The sequence below is a fragment of the Pyxicephalus adspersus genome, chromosome 4, assembly GCF_032062135.1.
Source record: "Pyxicephalus adspersus chromosome 4, UCB_Pads_2.0, whole genome shotgun sequence".
In the NCBI taxonomy this organism is placed as follows: Eukaryota; Metazoa; Chordata; class Amphibia; order Anura; family Pyxicephalidae; genus Pyxicephalus; species Pyxicephalus adspersus.
In genome coordinates, this window is record NC_092861.1 from 77,639,638 (window position 1) to 77,661,743 (window position 22,106).

General features: G+C 34.0%; 1 protein-coding gene across 1 annotated transcript in view; it reads left to right on the top strand.

The window, feature by feature from the left end:
• Positions 1–22,106, top strand: part of GRIK2 (glutamate ionotropic receptor kainate type subunit 2) — a 327,366-nt gene that overhangs the window by 296,630 nt on the left and 8,630 nt on the right. The window contains exons 14-15 of the mRNA XM_072408700.1: positions 521–746; positions 18,417–18,667. Of these exons, the coding sequence (XP_072264801.1) occupies positions 521–746; positions 18,417–18,667 (477 nt within the window). The remainder of the gene's footprint in view (positions 1–520; positions 747–18,416; positions 18,668–22,106) is intronic.

The window sequence follows — 22,106 nt, forward strand, 5'->3', positions numbered from 1 at the left end:
TTATAACCTTTGCTTGAGGTGGTCCTGTCTCCTGCAGCCATAATTCTGGACCAGTGGTCGCCAACATTTTCGGACCTAGGGACCACTAAACTTATGGGCTCCAGACAGCACATGTGGGGGCAGCCGTGCGTCACTCAAAGCGTAATTCAGAATTTTTGTTTTTGTTATTAATTTACGATTATGATTAAGATATTGGTATACTTATTGTGGGAACCCTTAAACCTGTGAGTCTTATAGTTTCCTGTCCTCAGTAAAACTCCATCATCAATAAATCTGATTTGACTAAAAATGAAAAAGTAAATAATTGATATTTTCATTAAAGATGGATGCATTTACCTAAATACACCATGTAATCATTTACATTTTATGCATTACTTACATCATATTAAAACAAATGTTACTATTTATTGCTAATTTTTTAGCAGTGCAGTTTTCCAAAATGTGCTGCATAAAACAGATTGTCTTTTCTATTTTTTACCTTGTTTGTTTGGTTTAAAAGGAAACTTCTATTCTTTCACAGAAATCTAAAATTCCAACCTATGAAAAGATGTGGGCCTTCATGAATAGCAGGAGCCAGTCAGTGCTTGTCAAAAATAATGAAGAAGGTATCCAGCGTGTACTCACCTCTGATTATGCCTTTTTAATGGAGTCAACAACCATTGAATTTGTCACGCAGCGCAACTGCAACCTGACACAGATTGGAGGCCTTATAGATTCGAAAGGTTATGGCGTTGGAACTCCCATGGGTATGTTTCATGTCAATTATTCTGTCTTTGTTCATTTTTCTAAGTTGTCACAATAAAAAAAAAAAATAGAATGCTTCAACAGTAAATTATGTAGTTAGGTACTTCTTGTTAGTTTGATCATATATATATATATATATATATATATGTATATATATATATATATATATATATATATATTTGAAAGAAATAATACATTTTAAGACAGGAAAAGAAAACCAGCAAAATAAATGGGAAAACCAAAGAGTGTTGATAATGACAGCTATAGAGATTATTATGATGCATTACTGACTATTTTTAATTAATTTTTATCAGCATATTTTTTAATAGTTTAAAACACCAATAAAGTAACAAAAAATAAGTGATTCTTATATATATCTATATCTGATATATATATATATATATATATATATATATATATATCTGTTATATCCTAAAAATAAACAACCATGTTTTGTTAGTTACTAATATATAGTTATAGTATAGTAGGAGTATATTTAGTTATTTGTGTTTAATTACTTAGGAGTGAATTTCAGTATAAAACTCCAAAACGCTTCTTTTTTAGGCTTTGCAATGAGACTTCCTTTCCTTTTCCCTTTGATCTGGGCTTGAAGCATGTGTAGAATGTGTATGCACACAAGATATTTGCAATTCATGATTATTAACTTAGGAAAAATACATTCTAACAATGTTACTAGGTCTGTAATTCAAAATGTAATTTCGAATCACTTGAATTTCAATTATTTATGTACAAAATAATCTATTATACATCGGACAATTTGGCAAGGCCTTCCCCATAAGCACATTTCAGCAAATATGGCCTATTCTGCAAAAACACATTCAGCCCACTTTAACTTTCAGATTTCATCATTATGTCAGTCAACTTAGTTCTCAGGTGTCACTGCAAAGACATATATCATACAGTCCTTTCATTACTTTTCATTATAGAATTATTGTCTATCTATTCTTTTTCCTACATAATATACTGTAAGGGTGTTCCCCCTTTTATGCATGTTGCTGTAGAGTAGAGGTTAAGGACAGAAGGGCAGTTGCCAAGACAGCTGTATTAACAATGACAGCTATTGTTGATAAATCTAGCTCAGCTTTCATTTCCAAAAGGGGCAGGGTTGGGGTTGCATTTCTTTTCCTGTGCTTTTTGTCACATGCTTTTGACATTTCTGCAAGAGTTAGAAAATTACGTTTTTTTCCTATTTTAAATTCATATATTCAACGTTTTGGGGTGTTTTTGTTCATATTTAAAAAAAATACTCTTTATTTTACAGTAATATTTTTTAATAGCCAGGAAATGTATTATTTTAAAGAGAAGTGTTTTGATTTATATTTCCCTTTATTATTATCAAACACAATGACATCCAGTATCCCTTTAGGCTTTTTTCCCTCTCAATTAAAGGGGTCTAGTTTTTGAATATTAGCAGGGATGCCATTTTTACTATTCTATTTTTTAAAGGAATAAAGAATGTACTGTCCTTTTAATCCAGCAAGATGCCCTGTTTAATATTTTTTACAGAACCTTAACACGTACAGTATACACATACTTACCCATTTATTTTATTACAAAAAGGGGTTATATGTATCTCCACAATAGACAATCTTCTTATACATTAATGTAAATCCAGTCAATAATGAACACCTGACAACCAACTATTCTATCCCATAGCTAAATTTGCAGTGCATGGATTCTATTATTTAAGATACTGGTTGAAATTAAAATAAAACTAAATTATTTTAAATAATAATTAAAACCACATAAAGCTTTGAGGCTTTTGTAGCTATTTGTATTATGCATGACAAGCAATGAGTAACAAGTAATTAGATCCTATGATAGACATTTCTTTTATATTTATGTACTGTATTTACTTTTTCTGGATATTGAGCTAAAGGATTCACATTCTTCCGATATTTTTAGCGTATACATTTACACCAACATTTAATCATTTATTAAATATCACACACTGTGGAATACAGCCACGCCTGTCAAGAGTTCTTATTATTAATTTCAAAGCGTTATCCATATATGAACTCTTTTTGTTCTGCCACTTGTAGAAAGCATTCATCAAAGGCTACACCAAGTCTTTCATGGAAGCTCTTCAGTGCAGTTGGTTCAATTCTGCCAATTCATCAAAGGCATAAGAAGATGCTCTAATAGATTGAAAACACAGCTTTTTGTAAGGGTGTGCTGTAATGCTCAATGTGAGGGAGATTGGTAAAATAATGTTCTATCCTAGTGTTCTGAAATGTATAAACAGTAAATACAGTATGAATATTTTTGGAACAGCAATGCATGTGTGTATAGATACATTATAACTGTGCTCTATAATGTGTGTCTGCATGCTATATGCCTGCTTATCTCCAGGATTAAAATTTAAACCAAAACACACCCTTCTTTAATTTATAAAATAATAGGATTGATCTGGAATTTTTCACAAAGATTTTTTTTACCATAAAATATATATAGTTTTTAATCAGAAAAGGTATGCTAATGTTTATCATGTGGTAAAAATTGTGTCTGGAAAGTGCCCACAGGGTCTTCTCAGGTGTCTGCACCCTTTGTGCTCTAGTGACCCAGTGCTCTAGTGACCCTTCTTGCCCCAGTGACCCTTTGTTCTCGAGTCACATCTGTACTAATTAACCCTTTGGGCTCCAGTGACCCTTTGTGCTCTACTGACCCAGTGCTGCAGTGACACTTCTTGTCCCAGTGACCCCGTGCTCTAGTGACCCTTTGTACTTCAGTAACCTATATTCTCGAAAATATTTGAACTTCAAGAACCCTGTACATCAATAAATTGAGAAATGTGTTTTTTAGACAAAACTACAATTATGATAGGCCCACAAAATATTTTGTATAGCATATTAAATAAATATTACCATCAATTTTTTTGGTATGAGCATTCCCTCCAACACCAATCCTTTCCTCCAACAGCTACTAATCAGATTGCTTGCATGTTCATTTTTATTGTTTCAGTAAATTTATTTATATTTGATGGTGCCATCAGTAAAGACTTTCCAGACAACTGTTCTAGAGCTGAAAGCATTATACAACCTGTTTGCATTCAACATAGACTCATATTCCTAAACGACATGATATTTTTCATCCCGAAAAATCCACTTAACTTAATATATGTTGCCATTATTATGAATATATTGGAAATGACTAACAACACTCAGCATCTGAGCACCTATGAACTTTACTATGCAATTTCCATAATTACTGTATTAAAATACATTTTTTTTTGTTTAGTCCTTTTGATGAATGGCACTATGAGCCAGTTAGTTCTATTGCTTTGCATGGTACTATCATTTTCCTCTGAGACCCTGCTTACAGTAGAAAACAAAGTAATGTAGATAGTTTTCCTGCTGCCCGGTTGTTGTAGAAGCTAGGGACAGTATGGGTCAGCAACAGAAGTTTTTTTAGCATTAAACACCTCCCTTTAAACTCCAACGTTACATACACAACTTTTTCCCCCTCTCCCCCCACACACCCAGGTATTATTTTTTTTATTGAGGTAGAGACAGATGAACCAAAACCGGGTGTGTATTTTAGTCTATCCTTTGGTTCATGGTAATTTGCAATGTTTGCTTGAAAAACAGTAACAGTTAATATTATAACTCATAAAACCATAAAGAGCAAATTATCATGATACAAAAATGTATGTATACTTGAATGCAAGTACAACGGTAAGTTGTAACATGAGTGCAAATTAGTACATAAGATCAGGTTAGTACAAGAAAACCCTTTAAAATACACATACAGGTAATCCCTGGGTTACATACGAGATAGGGACTGTAGGTTTGTTCTTAAGTTGAATTTGTAAGTAATTTGAAACAGATACAATATTTTAATAAATGCAATTAGGACAGATGTTTGTCTCAAAATTTTATTAGGCAGTGTGGTGTCAGTATAAAATCCTCACTGTAAGTTAATCACAAACAAAGCAAAAAAAAATATGGAGCCTAGACATTCATTAACTTCTGGAGCAAGCTGTGCTTTCATATGCAAAAAGAAACAACTGCAGAGTTTGTCTTGGTCATTAAAGAGTTACAAGATGTTGCAGAAGAGCTCAGTCCTTAAGATCATCCACAACCTCAGCTGTGTTTAGCAAAATATTTCTTCTGCAAGTCATGAAAACCGCCCCCTCCCCCCATCAAGCCTCTGGTCTGCACAAGAGGGAGCAGAGAAGCCCCGTCCGTATCTAGAAGTTTTCGGTATGTTGGACGTCCTTAACTCGGGTACTACCTGTACTTGAATATATATGCAAAAGTCACATGTCCAGGTTGAAACCTCAGTTCAACTGAGTCCTGGAATCCCAACACACTTTACAACAATTACGTTGTGTTAAGTAACACATCCTTTGTCCATGGAGCAACCATTTCAAAGAAAGTAACATGGAACATAACTATGAACCAAAAAAACCCTTCTTTTAAGACAAACCTGGTTTTGGTTTATCTTTTCTTACCTGTATTTATTTATGAGTAGGGGTTAGTTACTTACAATAAATAAATGATTTACCTGCTTTTTCTACTTGCACTGTATTATTTTTTTGAAATTTAACTTACTTGTGAAATTAATGAAAATTTTCAAAGCTAGAAGCCCAAATACGTAGCTAAACATTTAGTTACTTGATGTGCCAGGTTGTACGACTTTCACTACATTGTACAATTTCACTACAGTGCAGAACGGACCTTCTTCAGGTGTCTATATCACTCTGTGGGTGACCTAGACAGTACCTATTGGCTACACATTAGTGAACTCTTGGACTTTGGAGATCAAAATGGCTCAATGATTCCAAAAATGGGATATTAACCAATGCGGGCACAGATTACAGTGCTAGACAACCTGCTTCTATGTATAAAAGCAGCTCTGGCAAAGGACACAGATAGTGGATTCAGATAAAGGAAAAAAAGGTTATTTTTTAACATAGGTGAATTGAGTGGGGGAAATGAGGATTTGTGAATGTAAATGGGCTTTAACTGTGGGTGATAAAAGGTTGACTATGCCATTTGGCAGGGATGCCTGAATCAAAAGACTGGCTGACTAAAGTGACAAATCCTTTGGCAGGCAAAACAGTTCACATTTACGTATTTCAACTGTGTATTCAGCTGTCTTTCTGGACTTCGGCTTTAAAACATGAAATAGAGTGCCAGAACATTAACCATGTCCAAAAAAAAAGTTTTAGATGAAGCATATTGAAATGATACACAAGCTTTTTTGACTTGTCGGTTAATAGAAAATGTTTAAACGTTTTTTTTTTTCTATAACACATGGATTCTCTCATATGTACTGGCAGCACTGGCAGAATAAATTGTCTTCAGTTAATGCAGGAAACAGAGAAATGGTTTCCATGAAGCTTAATAAATGCCTGATCCGCCATTAATTTAATCTATCCCTAAGAGCAAACAAAAAGCAATTTGTTATAAATGGGTTAAAACTCATTCTGGTGTCACAGTATAAATCAGCTTCCCTGTGTACTAAAGCAGATGGAAATGCAGAATTTCTTATGCAGCCTGCAGGTGTTTTAAGCTGTTTCTCTGATCACAAAAAATCAAGCAATTTGTGCTTTGTACTGTGAAATTAAGCCTCACTCCATTCCCACTGTAGATGATAGTGTTTAACACCTAGTATTTATAAATATGAGAATACCCAATATTTTTCACGACTTTTAAAGACTTTCCAAACTAATATTATCTTTTTCTAAATATAAAATAATTTTAGAGCTGTATTATCATTTACAGCTTAAAAAGCAACAAACAGTTGCCAGAAAAAAAAGTACACCCTTGATTTTTTAAAGGTTTATGTGTCAAGATAATAAAAACATCTGGTACTGAGCAAATTCTAAAATTATTTAAATAAATACACCTAACCTCAGGTGTTAAACAACACACAGCATATCCCACTGTGTCACGAGTTACCAAAATGAAACCAAAATGGAGAAGCCCTGTATGAAAAGCCCCAGGATTGAATAGCTTGTAGAACCACATTTTGCAGCAATAACTTGGAGTAATATTTTTCTGTATGACTTTCACATTGCTATGGAAGAATGTTGTCCTACTCTTCTTTACAACATTGCTCCAGTTACTAAAGTCTGGACTTTGACTGGGTCATTGCAATACATGGTTCATTTCTTTTTCAACAATTCTGGTGTAGATTTGCTGATGTGCTTGGGATTGTTTTCATGTTGCAATTGCTGGCAAACCTTAGCTGCATTGAGATGGCCAAACATTTTACTCTAGAATAGTTTGGTATGCTGGGGGCCCAGGTCCCGTGTCTGCAAAACAAGCCCAAATAATCACCTTTTCATCACCATGCTTGACTGTTGGTTTGAGGTGTTTGAGCTGATTTTGACGCTGTTGGTATGATCACTTTGGTATAATCTTTCCATAGGATATTGTTCTAGAAACCTTGTGGTTTATTTAGACTTTGCAAACCTAAGCTAAGTTGTCATTTTTTTTAAGAGGGAAGAGGCTTTCTCCTAGCAACCTTTCAAACAAGCCATATACATGTATTGTTTTTGTAATTGTACTGTCATGAACTGTAACATGCTAACTAAGGCTTGTACAGTCTGAGATGTAGCTCTAGGGTGCATGGTCTGAACTTGGGGGTGAATTTGCTAGAACATCCACTCATGGCAAGACTGGCAAATGTCTTGAATGTTTTCCTCATGTGAATAATCTTTGCCACTGTAGAATGATGGTCTTGTTATTTTGGAAATGGTCTCATAAGCCATCACAGATTGATGGTCAGCAGCAAAAGCTTCTCTAAGATTATGTTGCTAATGTCTTTCCTCCGCGGTATTGATATCCTGTGTTTATAAATGCATATACCTTAGATATAGTTTAAAGGACCCCAATGTTATTGCTTGATTTGCTACAAAGCCTTACAATATTGTTGAACAAACTGTATGTAGTTGTCTATATTCAGAAATTTAAGCATCTAAGAAAATAATTGTATATTTAGTAAGGTATGACAAATTAATCATCCATATTGGGCAAAGGACAGTAAACCATTGCATCCAATTATTAAGGATTTCTCTACTTATATTAATTGATACTATGGGTATCATACTACAATATAAATGTCATTTTTGTGTCTTGCATGAAAGGTGGGCAAGACATACTGGCCAGAATCTACGTGCTTTTTACATGCATAGCTGTAATTCCAAACAGCTAGTTACAATAGTGCTGCAGCACTTTTAAAATGAAAACATTAACATTTAAGTACTATGGATAAAGATTTAAAAAAAAAAACAAATAAAATTGTTTAATACAATATATTCTTTACCTTACTCCACTGTCCCTTTAAAGCTCCTAGTCCATTTCTTTGCTCCCCAGAGCTGGTTACTTCCATGTTATCATGTACAGTTCTAGTAGTGACTGCTGATCCCGCATTGGATGGGACGGTATTGATGACAAGCGCCATGACAAGGCAGACACGAGGCTTGGAAGAGTTCATTATGAGTGCAAATCAGCAGGGAGGAAATTTGTGCGATAATGTTCTGTTATTAAACACCCCAAGATAAATGGCGATAACTGTACAGTGTTCATCAGATGGGGGCGTGTGCCCAGCTCTACTTGTACATCTCTATCCAGAATTAGGCTTTATAGGAAAACTCAGAAAAAGCAGAAAATACAACTTGATAAAACTTGTTTAGCTGGTACACAATTCATTTTTTATGCTGTGACAAATTCAACTGTTGCATAATTGTAACTATGACAACCCAGTGGGCTATTTAAGCACTGTTTAGACATAGGACACATCAAAAATCTAATAACCTGCTTATATAATAACCCAGCTGTGTTTTCCAGGCATCTAAATATAGCTTATTACTTTAAAGATGATTGGTTACATACAGTGGGAGGATGCTGTTGTAAAATCAAGTGTTTTGTTTGTTGTAAGTTTTACAGTGATAAATACCAATCAACCAATAGGTTTAATTTACAAATAGAGTTTAGAAAGTATCAATCCGCAAAAGGATGATTCATTTACCTTAGAGAATGAGGTGAAGATCTGACTTCCTCCATCTGGTCACGTGCAAGCTGACCGCACATTTTTTTTCTTTAAATGTGATTGGGTATTCTTTGCAATCTTTGAATTTTCACCACTTCTGCTAAGGTCATTTTCCCTTGCAAAATAATAATAAAATTTGCCTAAACTGATTCAGTAAAACAATCACAATCATAACATTAGGAATGTATTGTACTTAATTTCTAGTTTAACTTGTAGAATACAGAATGTTCAGTACAGTCCTCAAAATATGAAAAAAGAATTGTAGGACAGATTAGGGATTTTAAAAACCCATATGCACTGCATCATTTGAATGATTCCAAGGATTCTTCATAGATATTCCATAGTAAAACGTCAGTCTTTGTTTTCCGGAGTAAAGAAAGGGTGAATTTGAGTGTTAGGGGATCAATGTAAATTGCTCCATGGGGGAAAAACCTCTTTTGAGTATGGTATACCAAGTGGGAGATATTTTACTAACTTTTTATTTAATGTATTCATGAACTGTAGGACAGGTAATGCTGCATTTTTGATTGTTGGCCAAAGATCAGAGTGTAATAAGTTTGTTTTACTGAATATTTATCCCATACCTTTAAAATGAGCACTGGAATTTTTAGATTTGGACTTAATTATAATATTTATTTGTCAACTACAGAGTGTTGATACACAAAAAAAATCATTCTAAAGGTATATGAAAGGTGAAAATTTTCCTATGGCCACTTTAAGTTAGTGGAAATAAAGAAAGATCCTCCCACTGTTTTTTAAAAGTGTTAGTAAGACTTTGCATGCAGATCTGAAATACCATTGTCAGCAATACATACTCTAAAATCTTATAATTCATAGCATTCACCAAGAGTGGGTTTTCTCGTTCTTAACAAGATAAAAGATTCACTTTACATAGGGTAAGAGGTGAGTCACAATATATTTTTGCAACAATGTGAAAAATTGCCTGTGATTTCACTTGGTGAACAGTTGTAATTTGTGACTCCTAACCCAATTAAATCACAGTAATTAGTTCCAGTAATATAAATGCAATTTTTCCCCATTGTTGTATAAAACTTTTCCTGTATTCTCAACACAATTAGAGGTGAACAAAATCAAAATTAGGATTCGGACTGCCCACATGATGTCCAAGGCTATAGGAACCATTTCTAGTAGTTTTGGAAACCAATGGAAATGGAAACGGAAGCCTTTTTTTTAAAAAAAAACAAAATCGCATTTTGACCAGGAAATTTAGTTAGGAATTTAGTTAGATTTCTTGCCTGATCTGGCTGTATACTATCTGACCTATTTTACGATTCCACAATTCCTTCACCTCTAGTTAATATATATATATATATATATATATATATATATGTTATATATATACTATATATTATATATATTTATATATTACAACAAAAAGCTGATAGAAACAACTCTGGGCTATTCTCGTTAGTTGATGACCATCCAGTTCTTGGTAACATTGTCCCACCTTTAGGACTAGGGACTGGTGTGGTGCACTTCGAAGATAAAAAAAGATAAAAAAAAATACATTACATCAACCAACCATACATTATTTATTGACCACCTACTGATACCAAGATGATCTTTTGAACTGGAACCATTTTATAAACCTCCTATCAACCCTCAGGGATCAGTATTGACCACTTTAGAAACACTGCCTTAGATCATTAACACTGAACCTAGACAAGAATCTTTTGATGCTTCCGGTCAATATTAAATAAATGAGAACTTTTTTGCCCTGTACACCAATTGCATGATCTTTAAAAATATCAAAGCATTACAGATTTCCTTTTACTAAATTAGTACTATGCCCTTTAAAATTGTAGAATAATTATTTAGGCATGTTACGGTAAGTTTGTTAAAAATCTCACAAATTATTACTGTTTATTAAAAACATATATTCTGTAATATGGATGTTAAATGAATCACACATTCTACCAGTGCTAAAGAAAAGAATAGATACATCTGTTTTGATATATAATTCATCCTGTATTGAAATGCTTGCTTATTTTTTTGTGAACTTTAAAAATCACACACTAAATATAATTAGCATTAACATAATTATGGTAAGAATCAGACTAATGTTTGGCATATGTCCAACGTCAAACATGATTTATAAACAATTAGGAAACCCATCCAATTAGTTATTAGAGAGCATACAATATATCATATCTATAAATGCTTCAGTCTTGGTATACAGAAAAGAAAAAAAAAAAAAAATTTTACAAGCAAATCTGTGCCCATTAGTGAAGTAAATTATATCCAATGTGGGTGCAGGTTTTATACTAAATGCATCTATATGACTACAGGAATGGTACAATCCAATAATGTTACTATTCAAAGATCAGTGAAGGATACCATTTTCTTCCATTTTTATTTATGCCAGTGGTCTTCTCAGGATGTTCTTCTTTCCTGTTAGTCATGTTGACCAGTGTAACGAAGACCATAATTATGGGAAACTAAAAGTTGTCGTTACCATAGGAGTAAAGATATGTATATTCCATTTTAGACAAGGGTGAGGGTAGAAACTGTTAAAGGTGAGCTTTGTACCAAAAATATAAAATTGGGGTCATTTTAAATGGAACAAGTCATAGAATAAGATGTATATTTTTTTTTATTTACAGCAAAACTGTTTTCTTAAAACCAACACTGATTAAAATAGAGTGAACCTAAATAAAGTGAAACCCACATATTATAGGATATGGAATTTATTTATATTTATATATATTTATATAGGATTTTTCTATGGAAATTAGGTCAATTTTTTTTTTACTTTTGGCCCTAGGATTCAGTGTCATCATTACTTTTACAATGTGGTGCAGTACTATACCAAGTAAAATAGATTTCTAGTTCTTAAAGTATTACCCAGCACAGAAGAATGTATACATATACAAAAGAATGTATACATATATATTTTAAGAATTATGTACCTTAACAAATGTATGCCAAAGGCATCCTGTAAATATTAAATGTTACAGACACTGAAGGATCATGTCTCTTCTATTGCCAGGATCTATACAATTACATTGTTTGCATACCTTACAAGGTCTCTGTAATCATTGAAATTGTTATTCTATCTCTACTTTAGAGGAAATGTCTTCATTTTCTGTTTTACTCAAAAGATACCTTATTGAACCACATAACAATGACCAGTCAGCAGATCAAATCAAGAAATCTGTGAATTTACCTCCTTGTCACCTTGCAGCACAATATTAAACAGAAATGTAACAAGCAAAAAAAATGAAATTGTAGTTAGTTTTTTTATTATATATGTGCAACATTTCTTTTTGGTGTTTGCTACTCCATGTGTGTTTTCTGAATTGTACATTTCAAATATTATTGCTATTAAATTGAAGAGGTTTTTCTAGAAACTGCATTATGCACCTGTATTTCAGTTATGCTAGTCATGTGGAAATTATAGCAGCATTGTTGCGCTGAGCTGAGCTATTCAGTATGAAATGGAATCTCGTACGGATATTCAAATGTGGGTAGCCTGTACAGAGATGTTTTGATTAACATCTACAGCCTCATCGCATGCTGTGTGGCAGCAGGAAGAGTTATGAAATTGTTAGCATGAAGCCACATAAAAGACAAACGATAAAACATGTGATTGCTTTTGAAAATTTTAATCCACATTCTAGTTTTACTGTTTTTAAAGCCAAGGAAACATTTATTAGTCAATAATCTTTTTTTATAGGTGTGTCCTTACCAGCCACAATTTTATTTTTGCTTCTATTATAACACAGCTTTGTCATATAAACACAATATGTCGAAGCCATTCTTCAACTTAATGGTACACTTAAAATGAAAACCCAGCTTAAAAGACCCTCTGTCCCTTTTGGAGAAATTTCCTGTTTCCACATTTTCCTTAATGGTAACAGTGAGGGCAATATAAATCTGACAGATGTACTAAACCTTCTCCATCTGACCAAAATGTAAAGATTTTGCTGGCATTCTTCTTGAGTTTTTAATTAAAAAAGTTAGAATGAGGTTACGTTAATGACATTAGGAAGCCCAGAACAAAAATCTTGTTAGCAAACTCCCTTGAAACTTTTATTAGGAAAATTAAAACTTCTCATATTAAATTTGTGGGCTGGAACTTATATATAGCTGATATATATATGGCTCAAAAGTAGAATGCACTTAGGTTTTGTCTAGTTTAAGGCAGAGGTTGGACTAAGTTGTCACGTCCAAGTCAAGTCCCAAGTCATTGCTACCAAGTCTCAAATCAAGTCACCAAGAATTCTTCAAGTCGAGTCACTTCATTTATCCCCATTGGTTCCCATATAGAAAAAGAGCTTGAATCTTGTTCTTGAGCACAGGATTGCATTCCGAGTCCACGGCTTTCTCCTCTGACAGATGAAGGAGGAAGGGAGGAAGGTAGTGTTACAGAAGCCTACAGCTCTCCTTCCCATACCCTTCAGCTGTCAGCAGAGAAAGCAAGTTGGGAGTCGAGTTGCAAGTCACTGGGGAAATCCCCAAGTCAAGTTGCAGGTCGTTCATTAGGTGACCTAAGTCGGACTTGAGTCTAAGCCTTTTCTCAGAAAACTGAGAAAAGTGGAAAATGTGCAAGGAAGGGATGGGCTCCATTTTTTGTTTGCATTAAAGAGCTCTCAGGAAATGTCTGTTATGCTTCTTACTAACTAGACAACCACATATTTAGGTTGGAAATCACAATCTAGAGGATGAAGCTAATTAGTTTTATGCTTAGGAAGTATAGCTGCTCTTTACTTTTGTGTACTAGTGTTATATAGATCTAACAACCAGCTTTAGAATTGAATATTTCCAACATAAACACAAATACCACATCCTTTTATGTAGCAAAAAAAAAACAAAACACTATTCAGACTTACCCACACACGTCCATACCTCAGTCATCAAGGCTGGCTCCTAACTCTTGGAGGCTTTATGGACAGAAAAGATGTCATCTCAATTATTCTACAATTCTATTCTGGTTAGCTTCTTTCCCTAGGCTTTTTAAACTTCTAGTTCTTCTTTATTGGGAGGGTACTTCAAAAATACTGATTAGTATAAAGGACATACGATGCATCAGTACACAGAAATATACCTTGAAAGGGAGGCTGGGGTAGTGCATGAGAATGAAGACACAGAATGAGTATGTGAATGAAAAGACAAGACTAGAATTTATCAAGAGAGGAAAGTTGCTGTGCTGACCTACTTTGTAAATTAAAGATTAGTAGGGCGCCAAGGATCACCAGTATTGAGATATTTATATTACTTGTAATGTCCCTGTAAAGGAACTGTTATTAGTTGAGATTAATCCTCACCCCCTCTGGTATTAGGCATTTCCCCATTCATTCCAGTGTCAAAAAGAAGACAAACTCAGAACACTTCATGCTGAGTGTGGCATGACTTAGTATTGAGTAAAATTATAGTCTTGTAGACAGCTAGGGCATAGTATTCAGGTCATCTCCAAGAACAAGCTATAATATTTGATAGAGCCACGAGACGCCAGTACTCTACCAGTATACACTTTAAATGGACAGGTTCACTTTAAATAATTTTATACCTAACGATAATAGTAGTGTGGCCTTTTGTAGTAAGATGTATTAATGGTATACATATATATTTTATTGAAATACAGAATTTTACTATTCACAATACCTTCTGAAATTGCAGCAAAAAAGTATATAGCAATTAGTACATGACATCAAGCACATTAGCTAACAAGTATAGTTATCATTGCCCTAGCAGTTAACTTTCAAGCTTCTTTGTCTATTGCTGCCTGGTGTTTTGAAGATGTTTCCTTTCATGTCAGGGAAGCTTTCTATAACATCATTTCTATGCTCTAGGAATACAGTTTTAATCAATAGTTCAGTGAAGCTTAGTACATGAATTAGTTCTTAAGGAAACATATAAATTTAGTGAATTATCTCCAAGTCATACCACTGGGATTCTGTAGTGGATTGGAACCCTTTGTTTTTTGCTACACTGCTTGAAAATCTATAAATAACATTCTACTTTATACTCAAGAAAGCTAAGGAATTAAATTAGTTTAGGCCCGGGGCTTCAACATAGCACTAAAAAAAAATCAAAGCAGACTCCTATTATGCATTGTGATATCTTCTTCTCAATTTTAAGACATTTATAGTTACTATGGCATTTAATTTACTGTATTATTCTCAGTGATGCTTTCATGCTGACTCTTTTTAAGCACTTTACTTTAAGTGTACTAGTATGCATAATAACTATATATTAAGTGCTATTAGACATCTACTGCCTAATGTTTGGGAGGAATGGAGTGCTGAGTATTGCATAAAATAATAGGGTCTACCATTGTTGACCTACTTGCTGCAATGCTGTATTGCTGATCCGTGGTTCAAATTCCATAGGACTGCTTTAGGATAGACAATATCCCGTGATATTCCAACGCACATTCCATAGCTAAATCTTGAAACACCGAACACATGGCACCAGACCTGTGGCACAGTCAAATGCAGTGATTTTCTGCCCAGCAATATTCATTTTCATAGTTTCACCATTTATTAAGAGATGGCAGAGTAAGGCATCAGTGTTGAACACAGATGGCAGTGATGTTACCCTGTAGCATTAATTAATGCTGGTGGGTACTTTTTATTTATATTGAACACCAATGACTTGGGGCGGTGTTTTACTACTATGATCCTATAATCAACACAGATATATATACTGTGTATCCATAAATATAGACACTGACTCCTAATGCCAGCATTGGGATTAAGTGGAGAAATTTTGACTAGATTTCACACTTTCAACACAGAAATGAAAAATATGTAATAATTATTGGTAAAAGATGATTGTACATTTCCACATTTTCTAATTAAATCCAAAAGGAAAAATGTATACATTTTGGGTACAAGCTGCGTGAATCTTGTGCACAAACACTAATTATTTACCCTCTAGACTTTGTAAGTAAATTGCAGAACATACTCTGAATTTCCCTATAGCTCCGCACAGTCTCAGTTTATGTGCTGGAGATGCTGAGACAGGCTAATGCACAGCTAAAGAGAAACAGGGGATGCTGAAAGCTGCAGAGCAGAGAACAGAAAGCTAGTTGATTGATCCCATTGCTTCAAGCATCGCCACTGGAGGAAGTAAACAGAGTTCGCTGGACTGTGTTGGCTTACAGCACAGATCGCGTTCTAGATATATTCCTAACAGCTGTACTGTACATTACATACTCCTGATTCCTGTATTGGATACAGCATTGTACTCAAATAGTTCATTTTCTATATCCTTATTTCTTTTTCTATATCTGCAGATAGTAGACACAGTGTACCATTGCTAAAAGTATCCAATTATTGATACTTACTGATTTACCTAACAAATTTAAATTTGGGTGAGATAGATATAATTTTCTCTATACTCATTGGAAGCAGCCATCACTACCACTCTGTCTCCCCACTGTAAAAATGAAAAATGTTGAAAGTGAAATAAAATTATCTAGCGTATTTTTCGCCGTATAAGACGCTCCGGAATATAAGATGCACCCAATTTTAAAGGAGGAAAATCTAGAAAAAAAAGATTCTGAAAGATTATTCCCCTTCTGATCACCCATGTGCCATTCATACCGGTATTCCCCTTCTGATCACTCATGTGCCATTCAAATTCCCTTTCTGATCACTCTGTGCTTTTCAAATTCCCTTTCTGATCACTCTGTGTCATTCAAAATTCTCTTCTGATCACTCTGTGTCATTCAAATTCCCCTTCTGATCACTCTGTGCTTTTTTTCCACTGTACGGCAGTTAGGACAGGAAACAGTAGGTGGCGCTGTGCCGGCTTCATTCGCTCTGCTTTACAGACAGGAGAAGACGCGCTGGCAGAGGAGAGAAGAGACAGACGCTGCATGCAGCCAGAGACACACGCAGGATCGGGTATCGGGTGAGTATATTATTTTAATTATTTTATAACACATTTGTCGTATAGGACGCACTAACTTTTCCCCCCCAGTTTTGGGGAAGAAAAAGTGCGTCTTATACGGCAAAAAATACGGTAAGTGTGTTACATTTTTGTTTATTACGATTTACTGCAATGTCTTTAGTAAATAAAGCTGGAACAAAATAAGAAGTCAGTTAAGTCTAAATTTTTCTATAGTCTTATAACCTTCCACACTAAAAACTTTCTAAATGTTTCAGACTAAAAATAAACATTCTCATAAGGCTAAAAAAAATCATTATTTTGCTGTTTATTTCTTAGAAAAATGTCTGTAAAACAAGTTGGAAATTTTTATTTCTGCCATATGTCCAGACACATAATACGTGTGCTCCAGGCTTTTACTGACTTTGTTGACTCATGCTATCGGGCATCTTGGCCAGCTAACTATAGCAATTTTGTGTTTATTCAGGAACATTCTCATATCTGTACAGCTTGTAATTTACAACATAAAAGAAAATTGTATCTTGAATTTGTGTTTACTTTTATTTATTGTTTATAAAATATGTATTTTGTTTGTCACTTGCATTGGAAATTAGTAATGTGCTCTCTCATGAATATTAATTTTTTGGAAATTAGCATTTTATCTAGTAATTTGTCTGCCAAAAAAACTAAAATAGCTAGAGGAGTTTTAACACATCCTATAGAGCACTGTCTCTTTCACTGTCTACTATATTGTTTCTCACCTTTGTAGTTGTGGGCATTATGAAGAAATTCTTCTGATTTCATAGAAGATGCATTGATATAGCTTCTTTTCCCTTTATGAAGAGCAAGGTACCGACAGCTGTCAACCACCCAAAGTAAATACATGCCAGGTCTTTGTCAGCTGGTATATGGGACTTCCTTAAGGGGTGGGAGTGTTTGTAGCAGGTAATGGTAGATTGGGGCAGGTATTGACTCGCATGGACATTTATTTTACTGCTTGTGCACTACAGGACATGTTGAATGATTTTAAGAGAAAACTAAAGTACAACTTTTAGGTTTGTATGATCGGGCAGATGATTATTGGAGAAAGAGACAGGTGATGTCCCCTGCTATAATGTGCCTCACTTGCCCGATTGCTTCTCAGCTTCCATTTCATGTGCCAGGATGAATGAACTCCCACATAATTGCAGTGCATTTATAGTTAAGAAGAGAAGGATGATGGTGGAGCCCAGCGCTGGATAATGGGCCCGTGAGTCGGCTGGTTTTAGTTCCGCTTTAATAATGATAGGCAGAGAACTAACAACCCATTATAGTATTGGAGACATCTACCTGTCAGTGATTAACCTAAGCATGTAGGTTAGATAAACACAAAAATGTCACCAATTAAATCTTCAGCAAAAATTAAGTGATGCATTTTTGTGTCATCTTTTTAATGCATCCATATTTAAATGACTGGATTCCATTAAGATGTCTTTTCTCCCATGAATACACCCTCTTGGTAGCTCCATATTTTAAATATTTGTTTTTCTATATTAAATAAAGCCAAATGAAAAGCTCGATTCTATCCTGCTAATCCTTCTTCAACTTTCTTCCTTTGCTATGTTATGGCTGGTATAAAAAGTTTCTCTATCACTTTATTGTTGTGTGTAGTGTTTTGTGTGAGATAAAAAACAAAAAGTGATGTTGAATTTCTTTCAGCTAAATTGCATATAATAAATATTGTAATCTCTAATGAGTAATAGGTACTGCAAAGTTCAAAATACAAAAATAATTGTATATATTCGTTTTTATAGGTTCTCCATATAGGGATAAAATAACCATAGCCATTCTTCAGCTTCAAGAGGAAGGAATTCTCCATATGATGAAGGAAAAATGGTGGAGGGGCAATGGTTGCCCTGAAGAGGAGAGTAAAGAAGCCAGTGCCCTGGGAGTACAGAATATTGGAGGAATTTTTATTGTTTTGGCTGCTGGACTGGTCCTTTCAGTATTTGTTGCAGTAGGAGAATTCTTATACAAGTCAAAAAAGAATGCTCAACTAGAAAAGGTAAGTTAGCATTCCAAAAGAACAGAAAATGATAATAACTAATAGTCACATTCAGCTATTTTGTAATGTAGAACATTGCCTAACAAGTCTGGTGAAATAGGCTTACCTATTCCTAGCTAATAATAATAGCTAATACCATGATATGCATAAAAAAGAACCTTCACAGACACCCAAAGCTAATGTTTTAAATTAGGCCAGAGGACATTCATTTGCATAATTATTTTTAAAGACAAAATCACCCATGTTTTGACAACAAAGGTGGATCGAGTTCCACCTTTCAGAGTTCAGTCCTCTGTTATAGAGCTTTGTGTCCTCTCGGTATCAAAAGCAGTTTCAGTTTCTCTAATATTATAATATTATTTCTGCTCTTTTACAAAGGTTCTGTGATTATTTATTTTTTTTGTGTGTATTTTGCCTACGTCACCACCAGCAAGTAAGACATGGATATAAAGGTTAATTTGATATTATTTTGGGGCTTAAATTGGTGCTGCAGAACAGGAGATTCCACTGTGTTGCTATAATCAGCAGTCAAAATTTTACATATAGGGCTAGATTTATAATAAAATCCCTCAAACATTCCTTTGTGGGTATATTCCATTTCCATGCGCTCCAGTGGCTGTAAATAATTCCAACCAAGTAATGTTTGAACCAATGTCAGATTCCCTGTTTTATAAATAGAGCCAATAATGAAAAATGCTGTATTTTCTCTCCTCCAAATGTGGCACAGCACACACACATAGGTGTGAATGGGTCCATAGAGTTTCTCTTAAAAAAATAAATCTCATATCCTTTTTGAGGTAACAATGTGTATGTATGTATATATATATATATATATATATATATATCCTTCCACTCAACTTACAATTACGATGTAGTTTTTTTTTCAATGCTAAGGTTGGTATAGATAAAGTGTGGATTGTAAATCTAATTGCTGACTGCTATTAAAGCATGCCATGGAAAAATGCATTTGGTATCATTTACATTGATCCGTGAGCTATATAGAGCCAGTGAAATATATAAAAATATTACATGTGCTGTGTTCTGGAATAAAGACCCTGATAATATTCACTATGTGATACTGAATACATCTGTGCTAGTATGAAATTTCAGTACATTCAGAGGCTGCAGGAAATTATGGCAAAGAAGTCTCCTTATATGTTGTTGTGGGTTACACACATATGCTTGTTTCAGAATACACCACTTCATAGGAAAGATAAACAATATTTGGACAGAACAGTGACATTGCCCACCGATTTAGTTATAATCAGTGAGGTACTGGACAATAATTGTGACTGTGTTGCAAAATTCAGTAGCAAATTAAAATTTTCTTCTACCTTAGAAAATCTTTTCTTTGCAGCCAATAATATGTTCAGAGTACATGTTTTTAGTACAAAATGTATTTAGGGTTTAAAGCTGATCAAAAATATTACAGTATATTGGATTTCAGTGTCAAGAACCCAGCAATTGTTGGATCATTGGCTGATCAGAATGGTCCTGTATGGGTGGATTATTGAAAGCTGAAATAACCTGGAAATGTTACCACTTAACCCATAAACTCTAAACTGAACATATTTCCTTACTATATTTGCCCTTGCAATCTTACACTTACCATTTCAGACACTGAAATTGTAGGTGATAAAGCTCCTTCACCAACTTCAAGACCTACAGCATTGAGGTCACAATGTATGTCACTAATTTGCTAAAATCCCTTCTTTAACGTTGCATTTTTATTAATAAGACTTGTAGCATTAATCAATTGCCTATTTTTTTAAAGTATGTGTACCAATATAAATGCACATGTTTCTATCATGAAAGCTTTAAATATAGCCTCAGGGTAGAATAAAATAAAGATTCTATGTGCAGTTAATTAGATATATATTAATCTGTAGCCTCTTCTATAGGCTGCAATCTTTATTCCAATCATGAACAGTTCTGTAGTTCACTGTGTGATCTATGTGATTTCTGTTTATACACAGAGGGTCAAAATCATGCTATTTCCTTACTCATACTTTGTACTCTTTATCAAGTTTTTAATCACTTGAAACATGCACAGCTGTAATACAGATAGGTTAATTGTATATTTGTCACTGAAATTCATGCATATGATATAGTTGCTTCCTTAAGATCTTTGGAGGATTAAAGTAATAAAAATAATGCAATTTCACAGCTTAGTTCAAGTAAACATTACAGCTGAAAGAGAACAATAAGCAATTATAAATCTCTACATTCTAGCAGCTCAGATATTTGCATTGCACTAACTCTTGCATTGCTTTCCTGTAACCACAAGATGGTGCATTGTTATGTTAAATGAAATCATTATTGTTTTATGCAATGTACTTGGTTGGAAACATATGTGCTGTTAACAATGTTTAGAATATTAATAATAAAAAATAAGCAAATTGAAAAGCAAAGTATTTTATACATTTAAATACTTGCATTTAGTTTTTAAACAATGTAATTCGTCTTTGTTAATAGATGAAAACTAGTTACATGCAGTCATTTAAAAAATTTACTGTATATAAGCAACTGACTTAATACTCTATTTTTTAATGCAGTATAAAAGGTTCTAGAATAAATCATTTTTAGGAGAAAACACATTTTTACAAAGTCGACTATTTCATTTGGAAGCACCAAAACAGAGAACCTGTATTATAAAAAGACAGTAGTTGCATATTTTTAGGTCCTACAATACCTCTGTAATCTATATATATCTGTAACCTATTACAAAACTTAATTATTTGATTAATGTTTATATGTCTTAAGTTCACATGGGAAGGAGGGGGTGTCTTTTTAATTACAATTATGAAAAGTTATAGATTTGCTTATAGTAGTGCCCAGAATTTTGATAATGTGGAGCACTTCTGGATTCCTAAAAAAGTTTTGGTGAAAAAATGTTTTCTAGTCCTCAAGCTGTCACCAACCTAATGATTCTCAGCCTTTTTCGTGCTGTGGATAACTGCTTGCATTCCAGAATACCAATCATGGTTGACATTAGAGAGATTTAGAAAAATATAATAATGTTCTATAAGTGGTTGGGCTGGGACCTGTAATGAAACTGGTATCAGAAAATATTTTGCTTCTGTAGATTCTGGACACGCTAGCCATTATGAAAAAGGCATATTCATTTAGTAGTAAACCCTCCAAAGTCAAAGGTTTATTCAAAGCTGTAGCAAATATAAACTGCAATCTTTGATGTAAATACTTCTTCCGCTCACATACCATCATATGCAAACTTGCCGATGACTTTGGTAAAATTAGAAGAGGATGAACTTTTGTTTTCCTGAAAGCTGTGTTATCGTACTTTCTATTTATCAATATAACACCACTAGGCACCAGGTTCAGGTTTGCTTATAATTTTGTCTAACAAGTGCAAAGCAGCCAGTGATCTGCGGATGCTGCTAATGTCGTCTTCTTTCTCCTCATCCTCTTCCACAGATCT